Source organism: Heloderma suspectum, chromosome 1, assembly GCF_057233095.1.
Source record: "Heloderma suspectum isolate Gila_16-S chromosome 1, 16-S_ref, whole genome shotgun sequence".
NCBI lineage: Eukaryota > Metazoa > Chordata > Lepidosauria > Squamata > Helodermatidae > Heloderma > Heloderma suspectum.
Genome location: NC_139458.1, coordinates 173696567 through 173713067, shown reverse-complemented (window position 1 = coordinate 173713067; position 16501 = coordinate 173696567). Strand labels below are relative to the sequence as shown.

General features: G+C 44.1%; 1 protein-coding gene across 1 annotated transcript; it reads left to right on the top strand.

Annotated features, from left to right (window-relative positions):
- Positions 1-904: 904 nt before the first annotated feature.
- On the top strand, positions 905-15456 carry RBM43 (RNA binding motif protein 43). The gene is made up of 4 exons (XM_084810661.1): positions 905-977; positions 10751-10949; positions 11487-11581; positions 13895-15456. Exons 1-4 carry the CDS (start codon positions 975-977, stop codon positions 14660-14662), a joined length of 1065 nt encoding a protein of 354 aa, XP_084666787.1. The 5' UTR covers positions 905-974; the 3' UTR covers positions 14663-15456.
- The last annotated feature ends 1045 nt before the right edge of the window (positions 15457-16501 follow it).

The following is a 16501-nucleotide window of genomic DNA, read 5'->3' as shown; positions in this document are numbered from 1 at the left end:
TCAGAAGCCTCTGCGATCACAGGCTTCCGTCCAGTAGGAGCACAATCCATAGGATGGAGCCCTTGTGTTAGGAATCTGTAGCTGGGATTATGGGATGAGATACAAACAGACTCAAAACCCAAATGCAGTTTCTAGAACACATTTATTTAGAAGGCCGTTGAATTCAATCCGTTCACACTTTCCATATTCACTCAGATAGTTACCCATGTTGGAGCAACAGACAGAGCCTTGTGGCCAGTCAGGTTATATATTCAGAAGCAGGTGCGGCTGCTTCGTTGCTGTTCCGGTTCTTCCTCGGAGTTCTGTTGATTTGGGGGTAATTTAAATACTCTTTTTCTCAAATCTTTGCACAATGTGGGAAAATACTGTAGGCAGATTTTATGATCTATCATTCTTTTCACCCGCAACTTTATAAAACAATTACTAGATGGGTAACTCAACACTTCATGCGTCTGATGAAGTGGCCTCCAGTCCACTAAGGCTTGTGCCATAATGAATTTGTTAGGGCACAATCCTACGCATGTTTTTAAAAAAAGTCCTACAACTCCCAGCATCCCCCCACCCCAGCTAGCCATGCTGGCCGGGGGAATGCTGGGAGTTGTAGGCCTTTTTTCCTGCCTAAACTTGCATTGGAGTGCACTCTTCGTTTTTAAAGACCCTTCTGCTGCCTATAAAACGAAGATGCAGGTGAACACTAGGCGCCCCCCGCCTCTTCCTTCCCCTTTCCTTACCGTGGAAAAAAGTAAAAGTGGGCGAGGCTTCCGCTGAGGAAAGCAGCTACTTGGGGCTTGTAGTTGCCCGTCCCTTGTCTAAGGCTTCTCTCCTGGTTTTGACTGGACTGAACTACACTTCCCAGCACGCACCCCGCTAAACAGCCTGCCAGGCTTTCAGGGAAAACCTCTCCGAGAAACAAAAGCGAGTGCGGGCTGTTGCGTCTCCCAGGCGAAGCTGCGCGCGGCGAGGACTGCGCCATTATGGCAAGTGCTTCGTTGTTGTACGTTTATGGCTTGCTGACAGAGATGCGTGGCGCGCCTGCTGCGTTTTTTGGCGTCCCCCCCTCGCCCCCGGGCAGGCATCTCCAGCTAAGAAAGAAACCAAAGGGAAGCTTTTCCGGGTTGTCGTAGCCGCCTTTCTGTCGTGCCCCCCCCCCCAATATTTTCCTGTGCCCCCATTTTCTTCGGCAGCCACAGCAAATTGTCAAGCGAGCAACCCGGGCGGGAGCTGTCTTACGCCGGAGTAACTGGGGCGGCTGTAGTGGTCTAGCAAATGCGAAGGAGGGTTTTATTACACGTTTTGTTGCAGACGGTGTGTGTGGGGGGGTAGGATGTGTATAATATTAGTCATTGTGGACTGTTAGTTTGCAATATTTTTTAAAAGCTGCCCTAGTTTGCTGTAGAAGTGACGCGCATTTTTCTGTGACTGAAACCCCGTATTATTTTGACGCGTAGGAAACCTTGGTTTAACAGGCGAATTAATGGGCCTCTTCTAATCCTTTCACTAAACTGTTCATGCGTTTCCTATGCTGGTCTAAAAAGCTTGCTGAAGGGCCCGAAGGTTTTTCGTATTTACTTTAGAGTAGGAGCAGCCCCCCCCTCCAGTCCGAATTGGGACCCTAGCTTGGGGTGGGGGAGAAGAGTGGACTTTTAAGATCTGGTTTGGGCCCCTGGGCCTGCTGTAGAGGAAAAAGGAGAATACATGGCTGGTAGAAACACATTTAAGGTGCAATCCTATCGGGATAGGTGGCCACCTCCGAAGTCAGAGGCGACCGCCTATCCAATGCAGGGCAGGAGCGGTGCGGAGGGGATCTTCCCCTCTGCACTTCAGCCGCCCTGCATTTGTGGCTAGAGAGCCAGTTTTGGCCATCTAGCTGCAGGAGGTCAGAGCGGGGGGGTGGGGGCAGATGCTGGACGACGCATAGGAAGCCTTGGAATGGCACGTCCATCCTCCCCGGCCAGCTCCCAGGGACTCCCCGTTTTCATTGCTCCGGACTCCTCTTACAAGCACAGGGCCGATCTGCACTGCCTACGAGGCAGTGCGGGAGGGGATGGAGGTCGGTTCTCAGGGAACCAACTCAGAGCACGGGTTCTGAAGTCAGTTCCCAGGAACTGACCTATCCTATGGCTGTCTAGCCGCTGACTAGTGGCCATAGGATTGTGCCCTTAAAAGAGCAATCCTCCTCCCCCTAGATAGCATCTGGGGGGACTTAGGATTGTTTGGTTTCTGGATCTGAGATCACAACCAGGGCCCCGACCTTGGAGCACAGAAACCGTGCTCCCCACCCCCTCACAGGCAGCGCAGTTCTCTCTGTGCCAGCTATGTCTCCATACTCAGAAATGGAGTGTGGAGAAGGGGGAAAGAGGGCAGCCCCAGTGGTGGGGAGGGGAGAAGGCTGCGGAAACTGCTTTACACAGTTTCCTATCAGGTCTCCAGGCTCCTTTCCCCCACTCCCCAAAGCTGCATCTAGATGGACAAAATCGCCCAACTAGCCAAATTGCAGGGTGGTTGGAGCACAGATGAGAGGATCCTCTGTGCTCCGGCCACCCTGCATAGGATAGTTGGCAGCCTCCAATTTCAGAGGCTGGCAACTATCTGGATAGGATTGCGCCCTAAAATAATGTTTGGTCTGTGTCTGAGTCACCCTAACAGTTGTTTGTGCTGAGTATCAATTTTGGTTTTGCACTGGTATAAACCAAAGGCAATGTTCCTGAACCTATACAGAAAGGTTAAAAACTATCAATAGCTGGTTGGCATGATACCAAAGAATAACAACACCAGCAAGAAGAATACCTGGGTGATAAGAAGTGAAGTGGCACCTTGCAAGGGGTTCCAGGTGACAGTGGTTTGGTTCTAAAGCACGCTTGAAACAAAGGAAACTATTTTAAAGACAAGGGTGGAAAGCTTCCGGAACAAGAGACAGCATACAAAAGCATCCCTTCTTCAGAACTCTGATACAAGGATACTGATACCAGGGTTTGTTTGTTTGTTTGTTTATTCAGTACATTTCTTAGCCGCCTTTCAAGGCTGTGGTCTTCCCAGGGCGACTTAAAATATAAAATAGTAAAAGTCTGGAGAAAATATTAGGCTACAAAATTTCATTAAATCCCTTGTTTCATCTTCTTAATTTTATGGATGGATTTGTTAGTCCACAACATAAAGAATTAACAGCTTATATGTTGGCTGCAGCAAGAATATTGTATACTGTGAGGTTACATGTTTCTATATAATCTGTAAGTATAGTAATGTATTCCTGTTTCAATTTTATGGTTATGATTATGTATTCCTCTTACATCTCCGTATTTTATGGTGAGTATGTCTATGGTGAGAGATGATTGGCAGGAAGAATGGTGGATTTGTATATATGAGCTGACTGGCTGAGAGAGTGAAGGAGGGGTGAAGTATGGGTGCTATACTGTGTGCTTTGCTGTGAGAGGCAGATAGGGATTTGATGTCAGATGTTTGATCAGAGATATGCTAGAGACAGGGATATGATTTGATAGAGATAGGGTTAGGATTTTAGGATTGAGGAGGGAGAGAGAGAGAGAAAGAGAGAGGTCTGTGGAGATTTGTGAAGTGACTGTTTGAGAGTGTGATCTAGAGAATGGTTTATGAGAGAACATATATTGATAAAGCCATTAAGAGTTACCTGTTTATGATTCAACAACTTAGTACTGTAATCAATAAAGCTTTCTTTGTTTATAAATCGTTCTCCTTTTGCTCTTGGCTCCATAGGGGGAAGGTATAAAGGGAACAGTACAAGGTTATAAGTAAAGTGTGTGTGTCCTTGCAGATAGTAAAGGCTTGGACCTAAGCCTTAAAGGTCCTGGTGGCAGCGAAACTCAGTGTGTGTGAGAAGGTTGTTTCTGCTTGGGGGTGAGAAAGGCCTTAGAGAAGGGGAATTCTCACTTGGAGAAGGCAGGAATGCCACATATGCAAAAAAAAGTGGAGAGGACAAATAACACCTTATAGGTATGAGTGGTTGGACAAAATGGGGCCTGCTATGATGGCAAAATTAACGTATTATATTAGAACTGCTTTAAAAAGACAAAGGGGATACATTTGTAAAAAACTGGACATGCTTTATTAATTTCTGTAGGCTAACGCAATATATCAAATACTTAATCTTGTTTTTCAGTAACTTGATTAAGGGCACAATCCTATGGGATCTGTCATGGGTACACATAAGCCTTCGAACGTGGAGGCTTACATGTATCCAGTACAGAGTGGGAGGTGCCTCGTGCGTCTCACTCTGCGTTTAAGTTAGATGGGTGATTTTGCCCATCTAGTGAAAGCTTCAGCGAGGGGGAGGGAAGGAGGCTGGGGCGGCCATAGGGTATCTCGTATGGCTGCCACCCTGGTCTCCTCTCTGCCCCTGGGAAAGCCCCCTTCTCCCCATCTCCATGCTCCATTTTCTGACCATGGAGGGGTAGCCTGAATGGTTCTCTCCACGCCAGCTATGAGAGAGAGGAAACCGAACTATCCTATGTCCTCAGACGCTGTCTAGGAGACATAGGATTGCTCCCTTAGTTATTTATAAAATGTATGGATATATAAAGAAGATAAAATTGTTTATTAGTCGCTTTGGATTTTGCTTAAGAAACATATAATGTCTATACAACTGTGTGTGAACTTGTATATATCTTATTTAGGTGATTCAGAGAAGAGACTTCTTATTGATTAGTGTATGTATTGTATTACTTTTGTTGTATGGTGATGGAAAAGTTTCAGGATGATTGTACTAGCAGAACAGCGACTTAATTTAAAAAAGAGGGGAAACAGAAGTAAAAGTCAATATAAAGTAATAAAAGCACCTTAAAATTTAAACAATTTTAAAATAAGCTGATTCTCCCTGTAACTTAAATATTTACCACTGAATGAGAGAGGAAGCAGCTGTGGCTTGTCCCTTCCCCTCTTATCCGAAGGACACCAGGTTGGGTGAGACTGGCATAGAATAATTCTCTATGTTGTCACCTAGCAACGCGTCATCGTTCTTTGACAAATTGAAATAAGGAAGATCAGGAACGCTTTTTCAGCCTCCTCCTCCCAGAACTGTTGTTGTTGTTGTTAGATCACATTTGTAGCCCAACCTTTCTCTTAGCAGTTGAGAGTAGCATTGTAGCCACAAAACCCAAGGCACCCCAGTGAGGGAACCTGGTTCAAACGAAGCAGGCTAGCCATTGTATCCCACTTGCTTGCTTGCTTGTTTATTTAATTTAAGCATTTTAAACTCCAATCTTCAGAGGAGAAGGCTCCCAGAGTGGCTTACATAAGATCAATAACAACAAACAGGATAACCTACAGTCTGTTGAAGTCCTTTATGTTTTGTTTTGGGTTGCCCGTCATGCTTTCCCTGTACATATATGCTTCCTCTCCTTGGGGTCCTTGACTGTTCTTTGGGTCAGTCATTTTTTTTAAAAAAAGTAAAATATATGCAGATGTGCTTGTGCGTTATCACAGACTTAACCTTGCTGTAATACAAAAAAACGGGGTGCGGGGAGAATCCTCCAGTTCTGTGATTAATAAGTATCTTGGGTGTGTTGGGGAAAAAGCTCCTCCCAAATGAGGTATCTGTTGGTAGGGATGGATGAATGTGGGAATGTGCAATGTTTTAGAGGAAGTGTGGTAGGACAGTAGTCTGGGTGGGAGATACTGCAAGATGTAAGACACACACATGTGTGGAAGCAGTGCGTGGAGATTGATTCCAGTTTTATGTGGTACTTTTCTGCTAAAGTAATAAGTGGGGCACTAATAGGGACAGGATATATGGTGATGTGTACATTGCCCACACAAGTTGCTTGTGTTACCTTTGGATACTGTCACATGAAAAACAGCTAATGCAAATGTATCCCTGGTTAGAGAGCAGAATCTGACATCATTAACCTTAAATATTTCCTGCATTTCAGCCCCAGCCCTCCAAAGTGCTGATCCTTTATAGTCCCCAGCCATATAGTAGGCCAACTATTATCAGGAGACACTAGACCTGCACGCACTGGAAATGTTAACAGTTAGTTTAGCACATAGGTATAGGCTGCCTCTTCATGAGATTAGAGCTACCTCATGGGAAGTTTTAAGAGTCCAATATGTCGTGGCATTTCATTCCATCTAGACTATCTCACTGAAAAGTTCCATTGCCTCAAGAAAACTCCAGCAACCTTCCTTTTTTTTCTTTCTTTTACTTCTCTTGCATTCTTTCTTGAATCCATTGATATCTTTTTTTAGGAGAGTAGCCAGTGGTTGAAGGCAAAAGGAGAAGGGGACGACAGAGGATGAGATGGCTAGATAGCATCACCGATGCAATGAATATGAACTTGAGCACACTCCGGGAGAGTGCAGGACAGGAAGGCCTGGCGTGCTATGGTCCATGGGGTCATGAAGAGTCGGACACGACTGAACGACTGAACAACAATAACAAGCCAGTGGTTTATTCCTTTTTTAGGAAGAAGCATAGTGACGTGAACAATGGCATTGACACTTTAGAACCCCTTCTATAGATGTAGATTTGAGGCACCCCAGCCCCTTCAAGGCTTTGAATTCAGACCATATGAACATAAGAAGAGGCTTGCAAGATCACATCAATGACTAGGACAAAGCCTGTATACACCTTTGCACCACCCTAGTAACGTTTGTTTTATTGTAATTTAAATGTATTGTGAGCCACCTTGAGAGCCTTGGGAAGCGGCGGGTGGGGCATAAATACTCCAAGTACACCATAACAAAGAGTCTTGCGGCACCTTAAAGGCTAATGGATTTACTCTGGCATAGTGGAAATCCAAATACACAAATTATACCGCATCAGCCTCTTCATTTATTACTATTTGAACTGCAAAAGGTGGCAACGTTTGGATTTTTTGCCTCAAAAATCCCCTGGTTTTTGACTTTGTTTGTACATTTGAGCAGGTTTGATTGTTGCTGGCAGTGAATCCTGGGCAGAATCTTCCCTAGGAAGTCTGCTGCTTCTGGTTCCCTCACAGAACTCACTTTTCTTTATTAATGGGAGTGTGAGGAAGGATGGTAAGAGAGAGTATGTCACGTGTGACAGGCTCGTTTTCCATCTCTAGTTTTCCATCCCATATTTGCCTCGCTAGTGCCCTGTTAAGGTGACCCCAGCTCACACATGCTATCAGCATGTGAACGGGGAGTGCTCCCCCTGCCGTCGCCCACTCCAGCTAGCCCTGCCATCTGGCATCTGTGCATGCAGCATGAACAGCTTCAGGGAGGGAGCCTTCATGTGTACAGCTGTGTGCAACCAGCATGAGCTGGGTGGAATTCCAGGCGGCGGGGAATCCGTCACACATACAACTGTACACGTGAAGGCTTCCTCCCTGTGGACGACGGTGGGGTGAGAATAGTCCGCAGTATGCAACACTGGGGCTGGACTAGTCGCCATGCCTTCCCACGCACATGGTACTGGAGCGCGTCAGCCGGATTGCCTGAATAGGACTTAAGACTAGCCAGTCTCAAGATCGGGTTTCAGGTAATCAGAGGCTCCATGATAATGCATTTGTATTAGATATATTTTTATGGTCATCTCTTATTCACGTTACATCAGTTTGTTGCTTACATAGTCACAGAGGGTTGTTTTTAATTTTCTCTATTTTCTGATTGGCATAAGGAGAACTCTGAGTCAAAGAAAATAAAAAAAAAAACAGCCTAATTTTCTTCTGTCTTTCTGCTACTGGGAAGCAGCAGAAAAAGTTACCATTCCCATGAGGTTTGTAGGCTATGACAATAAAATAGAGTCAATCCATTTGGCACCATTTCAGGGGAAAGATAAATAATATACTAAGGACAACGACTGTTATGTAAGTGAATAGCTTCTAGCACTTTTAGGTGTGAAGGCTATTAAAAATAGGCCTTGTGTCATCTTTGATTAAAAGTTTGTGGATAGGGCTGCTGTGCTGTCTTTTTGAGTCTGTTTCTTCACTCCTTGGTAGACAGTGATGGTCAGCGGTCAGTTAAGGCATGGGGGGAAGCCTTCCCTCAGCAGGGCTTGCAATACTGCACTGGCCTGTCTCCTTTCTGAAGGAGAATTCCAAAGGGGTAAAAAAAAGTACCTTGTACAGAGATGTAATTCAAAGCTGACTTAGGTTGCAAGATGTCAGCAGTTATTGACAGTTTCTTCCCATGAATGCCTCTGAATTGACATGCTGAATTATGTACAAAACTCTTGACACCAGCCTCCTCCAACCTGGGCTCCTCCAGGTTGACACATCCTCCTCCAGATGTGTTGGTCTACACCTCCCATAATCCCATAGCCTGGGATTGTGGGAGTTGTAGTCCACATCTGGAGGGCACCAGGCTGGAGAAGGCTGCTTTACACAATCACTTCTGGCATAAGCCACTCCTGATTGCGAGTGTGTGTGTGCTATTGCTGTCTTTCAACTTGCTCCTCCTTTCCCACCCAACCAAGTTGGCTTTGTGTTCCACCACTGTCAGAAGTGCACTTGGCAGTGACACGGGACAGGGCCTTTTTGGTAACAATGCCTGGGCCATGGAACTCCGCCCGCCTCTCCAGTGGAGGTACAACAAGGCCCCTGCACTTCAGGGTTTCAATATACGTAGCCTGGGATTTGCTCAGTCAATATAGAACTATGCTGATATATGTTACACTTGATGTATGTTACATTGTGTTTCATGGATACAGAAAAATACTACTGGAATTGAGGAGACAAATATTCCTCCCTTCCCCCACTCCGCTGAATAGGAATTAGGCAAAAAGGCAGTTCAGAGAAGAATGCTATGCGCACACAAGCAAAGTGGAACCTTGTGTTTCAAATTGTTGTGAAATAGATAACTTGGAAAGCAGAAATCGATAACTTAGGGCGCATTCCTCTCAAGATAGGCGGCCTCCTCCAAACTCGGAGGCGACTGCCTATCCAAAGCAAGGCAGGAGAGGCATGGGGGGGATCGTTCCGTCCGCGTCTCTCCTGCCCTGCTATTTTCCGCTAGACAGCTATTTTCAGCTGTCTAGCCTCAGGGGGGCTGCCTGGCAGAGGAGGCTGTGTGTATGACACATAGGATTTGTTGTACACGCAGCTCTGCTCTCCCAGCCCCAGAACGCCCCCAGCCCCATCCTCTTCAGTCGCTCCGCGCTCCTCTTCCAAGAGCAGAGGACGGGGCTTCTCTGCGCTGCCGCCGAGGCAGTGTGGACATGGGGGGAGGTCAGTTTTCTGGGAACTGACCTCGGAGCATGGGCTCCGAGATCGGTTCCTGGAAAAGAGCATATCCTATGGCCCTCTAGACAGTGTCTAGTGCTCATCGAATTGCTCCCTTAGAAAAGCATTAATGAATACTTAGCAAATGTCCTAGATTTTTGAAATATTTTAAAAGTAACTGTTCCAGACTTGGCTGAGTTTTTTGTTTTTGTTTTATTTAACTAATTTTTAAGCAAAGCTATTCTGTGTCAGCAACAGGAGCAACTGCTTGATTGAGTAAATACTGCAGTGAATACAAAACTAAGGAATATAAACAAGTTCCTCAGCAATTCTCTAGATTCCACACTAAAATACATATAAAATTGCTTTTAAAAATAAAAAATTAAGTGGAAAAGCATCACAAGTTTGCAAGCAGTATTATACCACCTTATATAATATGAACATGTGAGTAATAAACTTTTAATTTAATTGTCCAGTCTAGGGTATCCTACTGTGATGTAACAATATGGTGGGATAGCAAACTTCAGAGCCAATGTGGTACAGTGATTAGAGTGCTGAACTAAGACTGGTAAAACCCAGATCCGCACAGCTATGGAGCCCTTTGGGTGACCATGGGCAAGTCACTATTTCTCAGCCTGACCTACCTCACAGGCTTGTTGTGAAGATAAAACAGGGAGAAGAGAACCATGCATGCTGTCTTGAGCTCCTTGGAGGAAAGGCAGGATATAAGTACTCTAAGGGCTTTTTGACATGAATCATGTATCATGCGCTCATCATTCCCTACACACAGTTGTTTATGGGTTCTTTAGATGACATTGTGACTCTCCAGTTTCACTTCTGTGCCTATCCAGCACTTTCCACAAGTTTTTTAGAGCAGGGAAAAAGTGGCATTTAATTGTGAAAGTCAAAGAAAGTGCAATTTCCTCTTGTGTATTTGTGCTATTCCGCTATACCACAGTGCCATCTAGAGGTTATATAGTGAAAAAGCAGGAAAGGAAACGCTCCTCATGTAGTGCTCGGATCTCAATTCTGCAATAGAATCAAAAGTAGATACAGCTGATTAACAGCCTTGTGTAGAAAAGCTCTAAATAAATAAAATGTGAAATAAAATAAAACAAAACATGATGGTCTTAATAGGCCTGGGGCCTGTCCATAGTTTTTAAGGTTCTGTGCATCCAACTCTGTGTTTACATTCAGTTCTGTTTCCTCTGTGTATAATATTGTAGTAGGAATTCATTGGCTGTTGGATCTTTATATTCTAGATTGAGCATTCCCTTTAACCAGCTGGAACATATTTTTTTATTCTTTTCCATAAATTTCCGGAAATGTTCTGCTGTTCTTTTCAAGTGTCCTTGATTGTCTGAACGATATCAGATCGACTGGTATCATATAAAATCCTTACTTATTTCAGTGGTGAAACAGGATCTGCTTCTTTTCCAGAGAGAATCCAAAGCGATTGCGGGAAGTGTACATGTGGTCTTAGCGCAAACTGGATATCTCGCTAAGGCAGAATGTCCCTTAAAGATAGGAAACAGATAGAGAGGCAGTTGTCAACTGGCTTAACCTGTGCTTTCAACATTCCATGTGTTTCTTCACAGGCTACTGCGCAAGCTGCTAAGCCAGAAAGAACAATCGTGGTCTTTGGAGTTCCAGATGGCCTTCTCAGCGACGACATAATGGCTGACATACTAATGATTCATTTTCAAAAGGCAAAGAATAATGGTGGAGATGTGGAGGACGTCGCCTATCCTACATCAACAAAAGGAGTGGCCTATGTAACATTTGAAGATAAACGAGGTAATATCAAAGGAAGGAAATAGAAGCTCAGACTGTTAACTATAAAGCAGAATTCGTGTTCTGTAAACTCCTGCATTCTAGCCACCTTGACATACATAGCACGCTCTGGTTTGAAATGGCTCAGTGTATAGGATTTTTTTTGCCATTCATCAGGTATATTAATGCAAACAGGCTTTAGAAAGAGTGTTTGTGTGGGTGTTCAAAATACTTGCATGAAAATAAAACGTACACGCTGCCTGGCAGATGAAAATTTTGCAGCCAAGCCTTGGGGGAATAAAATCGCTGTCAATTAATCTTGTAAAGAGACAGGCTGCTGTCTCTCTCTTCTGAACAATTTTGTGCAATGCATAAAATATCAGGAGACATTTGAGCAGTGGGAGGAATCCCAAAGTAAAACCATCAAGAAGGTGGGGGGAGGTGGGACAACACCCACTGGTGGGTTTTCCAGCCATCAGGTTAGCAAGAAAGCTGGGAAGCAAGAAAATCAGGTTATTCCCCCCCACCAAAAAACCAGACAAAATCTGAATTTCTTCTCAGTTGTAGAGAAGGTTCTCACGAAAGGTGAACACAGCCTAGAGGACAAGAGGCTACGCAAGAATTATCTCTTGAAAGTGTCATTGTATGGAGAAAGCGTAAGTAATAACTGCTTGTTGTTTTATTTGAGAATCAACCTACACTGCTCTGCATGTGGGCCTTTGACCATTAAGAGACATGTCTGACCAAGTAGCTCTTTTTGCCAGGGGGTCAGTTTCTCTTAGTTTTAGCCTGTCATATAAAATAAGTAGACAGGAACAGGAACAGGAACTTGCAGATCATCTAGTCTAATTGAGACAGAACTTTCTGTAGCTGAGCACTGCTATCCAAAAAGAACAGCTCACATGTCCTGGTTATGCAGTGTCCAATCTGGAAGAAGAAAGACCAAAGTATAGCATTCCAGTGCCAACTGTCAGGTCAGTATCAGCTAGTTAAAATCAATCCAAGTGGTCCAAGAAAGCTTTCTGCACTGCACTGCAGCAGCAGTCAGAAATGTTCCAGGGTTTGTCTGCAGTCTAAGAGCTGGTTCACATAAGCATGGGCATCGCTTGTTGACCACGATATCGAGCGTTGATTTGCATGTATGGCTAAGCAGCCACAAACGTAATGCTACAGGCAGAACTTACATCTCACTTGCACCTCAGATGCAATCTTTTATTCCAGTGGAGCAAGTCCACACATTCAGCTGTGAGTTGTCAAGTATAATCAAGTGAACGCATGTGTGAACTAGTTCTGATTTAGAGAGGCAATTACTTTCTGACCTATTAAGCCAGCCCAGTATACTCAGGTATAAAGGAAAGTCATTCCACTAAGCTTTTCTTCCTCATTAACATAAGAGGACCCATGCTGGGTCAGACCAAAGACCTATTTAGTTCACCATTCTGTTCACACAGTAGCCAACCAGCCACCTGTGGGAAACCCACAAGTAGGACATGAGTGCAAGAGCACCCTTCCGCTCGTGTTCCCCAGTGACTGCTGTACATAGGCATATTGCCTCTGATACTGAAGGTAATATATAGCCATCATGGTTTGTAGCCATTGGGTAGTATCCAGCATTAATCCTACTTAGAGTAGACTCATTGGAATGAATGGAACTTAAGTTAGTCTTGACTAACTAGTCCCATTCTTTTCAGTGGGTCTACTTTAAGTGGGACTAACATCGGATACTACCCATTATCACCAAGATCTTTTAAAAAAATCTTCTGAACCAGAGTCCATTTCATTTTACAACCCATTTCCAGTTTCAGACACAACTGATGTCCCAGAGAAAGGGAGAACCTTCCTAATTTATTTTGTATTTCATTTCTATACCACCCAATAGCCGAAGCTCTCTCGGTGGTTCACAAAAATTAAAACTACAGAGTGGAGCATAAAACAGTATAAACGATGAAAGCTTAAAACCACATTATTCCAATAGCTCAGTATCAGGGTAGTGGTGGGATGTGATGTGTGGAGGGGGAGAATCTAACATGGCATCCTTTATTTTGATTTTGTCCAGTTTAGTTAATATGTTGAAGGAAATTCATTTTTATATACCGCTTAGCAGAGTTTGTCTTCCATGTCTGTTTGACATCTGACAAATTCCAGAAAGATAACCATGATTGTGTAATCACATGAGCCCTCACATGAGTCAGACTGCTCATGTGAGGGCAAAAAGTGGGGTGGGGATGTGGGTACAGGGTTTGAGATTGCATGGAAGCTTCTACTTGCTTTCAAGTGAATTTGAATAGCAGCCCTCTTCAGACCTTCCTCCTCAACAGGGGGAGGTTAGGGAGTGAACATGCGGAAACATTGGGCCGGGGCTTGTGTTGCATGCCTTAATGGGAACAAACTGAATGCCTGAATAGGGCTATGGGATTGGATCCATACTTATTCATGCTTAGAGTAGAAACATTGACAACCCAGTTAGTCTTCCCCTAGCGTATGGGTGATGAACCTCAGGCCTGCAGGCCATATTAAGCCCACCTAGGGTTCCAGTCAGGCTTTCTGGGGTTCCCCAGATGGCTGTGCCCCTTTCCCCCGCCTGCTGATCATTTGGTGGTTTCCTAGCAGTTTTTACCCCATTCTAAAAGGTTGAAATGCCTCTCTTAAGGCTGAGTTACCGGAAGTAAGAGATTTAAGCTAGATATGCTGGTATTTCTGGTATGTTGGCCTCACCACTTTGCCTTCAGGCCTGCCTGCCACTGAAAAGCGGTCCCCAAGAGCTTCCCCAAAGTTAAATTTGGCCCTCAAACTGAAAGAGGTTTGATGCCCCTGCCACAGGGCTTATGATCTCACACTTCACAGAAAAGAATTGACTGAGAGCGTGGAGAGATGAGAGTGGCAAGTATCAGAAGGCATGAATATTCCTGAAACTTAAAAACCTGGAATTGCATTTCAGTTATGATCTCCCATTTGTTTTGTACCTTTAGGTTTTTACCTGTGTAACATGCATCCTTGATTTGTCCACTTTCGGAGGAAAATACAACTTGGAAGATCTGGTGCAAGACCTTAAGAAGAACTTCCCACGTTTGAGCTTTGGGCCATTGCACCCCAATGGGCATATAACTGTGCAGGGACCATTTTCATCTATTCGTATCCTCCAAAATAAGCTTTTATTAGAAATCAAACATTCCCTTTCAGAACAACATGGTGAGGGAAGAGAAAGAGCAGCGGTTCATAGGCCAGTGGCGAAGCCAACAAACAGTGGATTTTCCTTGGAGCCAAGAAATAATTTTATTCAAAGTACAAGCAAGGAGGGACTAATTGTGGCCCTCGATACAGATGTATATCACTACATGAAAAAATACAGACATGGAGTTTATCAAAGATGTCTAGAAAAATGTGGTGCCACTAGTTCTGAATCTGTAGATGGTGAGCTTACCACCATCTACCTCAGTGATGACAACACCAAGCCAGGTCCCGGCCAGTTAGAATATGCCAAAATTATGATTGAGAATTTTTCCGCAGAACTGCATGGCTTTTTGCGCAAAGAAAGATTACCTCAGGAGGGCTCCACCAGAACTGAGAAACGAAGACGTGAGCGAGCATGTGAGTTGGTTGGCACCCGCTACCCAAACGTTCTGGTTATGCCATACCCAACTCACATAGATATTATAGGATCCTCTTCAGACGTTTATGAATTTTCCCAACAAGTGAACAAAATGGCAGGGGATGTCACAAAACAGCCTTGGAGATAGTAGGCAGTTATTGTGATTTCAAGGGAAGGCCTAGGTATTATGCATGATATGGGGCGACTGCCCCCCCCCCCCATGGCAGCCTTGGGTTGCTTTCTTTGCCCGTAATCTGCATTATGTGTTTCCCCATCCATCCCTGCTCCATATCATTGGGTGACAGAAGCAGTAAAGGTGGTTAAGAAGAGACGGGAGAACTTGGCATGGGGCTGATGTTTTTGGTGGAAGTACCATGATAAGTATAATAGTTCTGCCCTGGAAATAAAGTGTGAGCTCAAACATCATGACAGTGAATGGACAGCAGTGGGACAACAGAAGTGATGAAAGTGGCACAGCTCAACATACTTTTTTAAAATTATAGATGACATATCCTTTTGTACCTCTCCCTCTGAACATCAATACTCACTACAAATGTAAATAGCTTACGGAGCAGCCCTACTTCATTAAAGTCTCTCCCCCCAGCCCCCAACCTTTTCTGTAGACCAAATAGCCTAATATTCTCAGCATGTTCCTGTTTAGTTGTAAGCTTTCTAATACTGGTAACTTCCATAGTCTTGTTATACACAAGGCAGTTTTGTCGTATAAGAGCTGTAGACAGCTGTAGATATTTTTTCTTAATATTTATTTACAATGAAAACTGGTTATAAATATCTCTATTGTGTATGTAGCTTGGTTTCACTGGATTAAAGCTGGTTTGATAGACCAGTGCTGTAAAGTTGTTTCAAATCTGCCTTTCTTCTAATACAGTGTTTTTGTATGGAGAATCAGGAAAAATAAATTGGAAATGTGTCACTAATATCACGGGCCTTTTCTTCTAGGAGGTTGTTTTTTTCCCTACCTTTCAGTTCACTTGAAGCGGGGGGGGGGGGAGTTGGAGGGAAGGAATTGTTATAAGAATGGAAAATATGCAATACACATGCGTAAATATCAGGAACAAGGAGCGACAGGACACAATAAAGAATAAATGTTTGAAGCAACAGGCTGGGACACCTATCCTCACATACATCTCCTTGCAAGTAGGTGAACCAGCCTCCTTTCCTGAGTATCTCTTGTGTTGTCCCCTTAACCTGCCTTATCTTAAATTGTGTTTGAGTTTATCTAGTACACTTCACACTAGGGGGCCAACAAGTGTTGGCCCGCTGGGCAAAATCTGATCTTTCTCAGGGTGTTGGCTGTTTCTCTTCCTTCCCCATCCCAATGACTAATCCAGAGATGAAAGAAATATGGAAGGAAGGGCAGCTATAATAAAGGAATGTGATGGTAGGTAATTTCAGGGCAGATAGTTGTGGTGTTATATATAACCATCTGGCTCCCCCTCTTCAGACTTCAAATAGCTCTCCATCAAATTAGTTGCTGATCTGAGATTTAGGCACTCGAAATATTAAATAATGATAATGAGTGATGGAGAATGAATTGGCCCCATGCAAGGATTGCATTTGCCTCCAATTGCAGACAAATAAAACATTGGTAGAGAAGGGGTCATATGGATTCACAGTGCATGTTTTAAAGGTCCCCCAAAAGGATGAACCCAGGGTAGCAAATCAGGGATATTCTTCATTGACCTAAGATGCAATTAACCAACACCACAAAATCAAAAGGCCTAGAGACAAGTTACATGGATACGGTGGGGTGAGGGGTGGGATTTAGGTATGCAGGAAAATTGGGTTTTTCAGGAAGAGATTTGTACCTCCCACTATCAGTTACCTGCATCTCTTGTCTTGCACCCAAACTCTAGAATGCATTTGTTGGTTAGTATTACCCAGAATTTCACTGTGGAATATAATTTAGAGGAATTGCCCAGGTCTGCACAGAGCTGGTACAGAGCAGTTGAGGGCCCTGATGTAG

Bases quoted from the DNA above. Each gene is read 5' to 3' on its own strand.
- RBM43 (XM_084810661.1), top strand. The intron at 10,950-11,486 runs GTAATATCAAAG...ATTTCTTCTCAG, and splicing joins AACATTTGAAGATAAACGAG to TTGTAGAGAAGGTTCTCACG. The intron at 11,582-13,894 runs GTAAGTAATAAC...TTGTACCTTTAG, and splicing joins TGTCATTGTATGGAGAAAGC to GTTTTTACCTGTGTAACATG.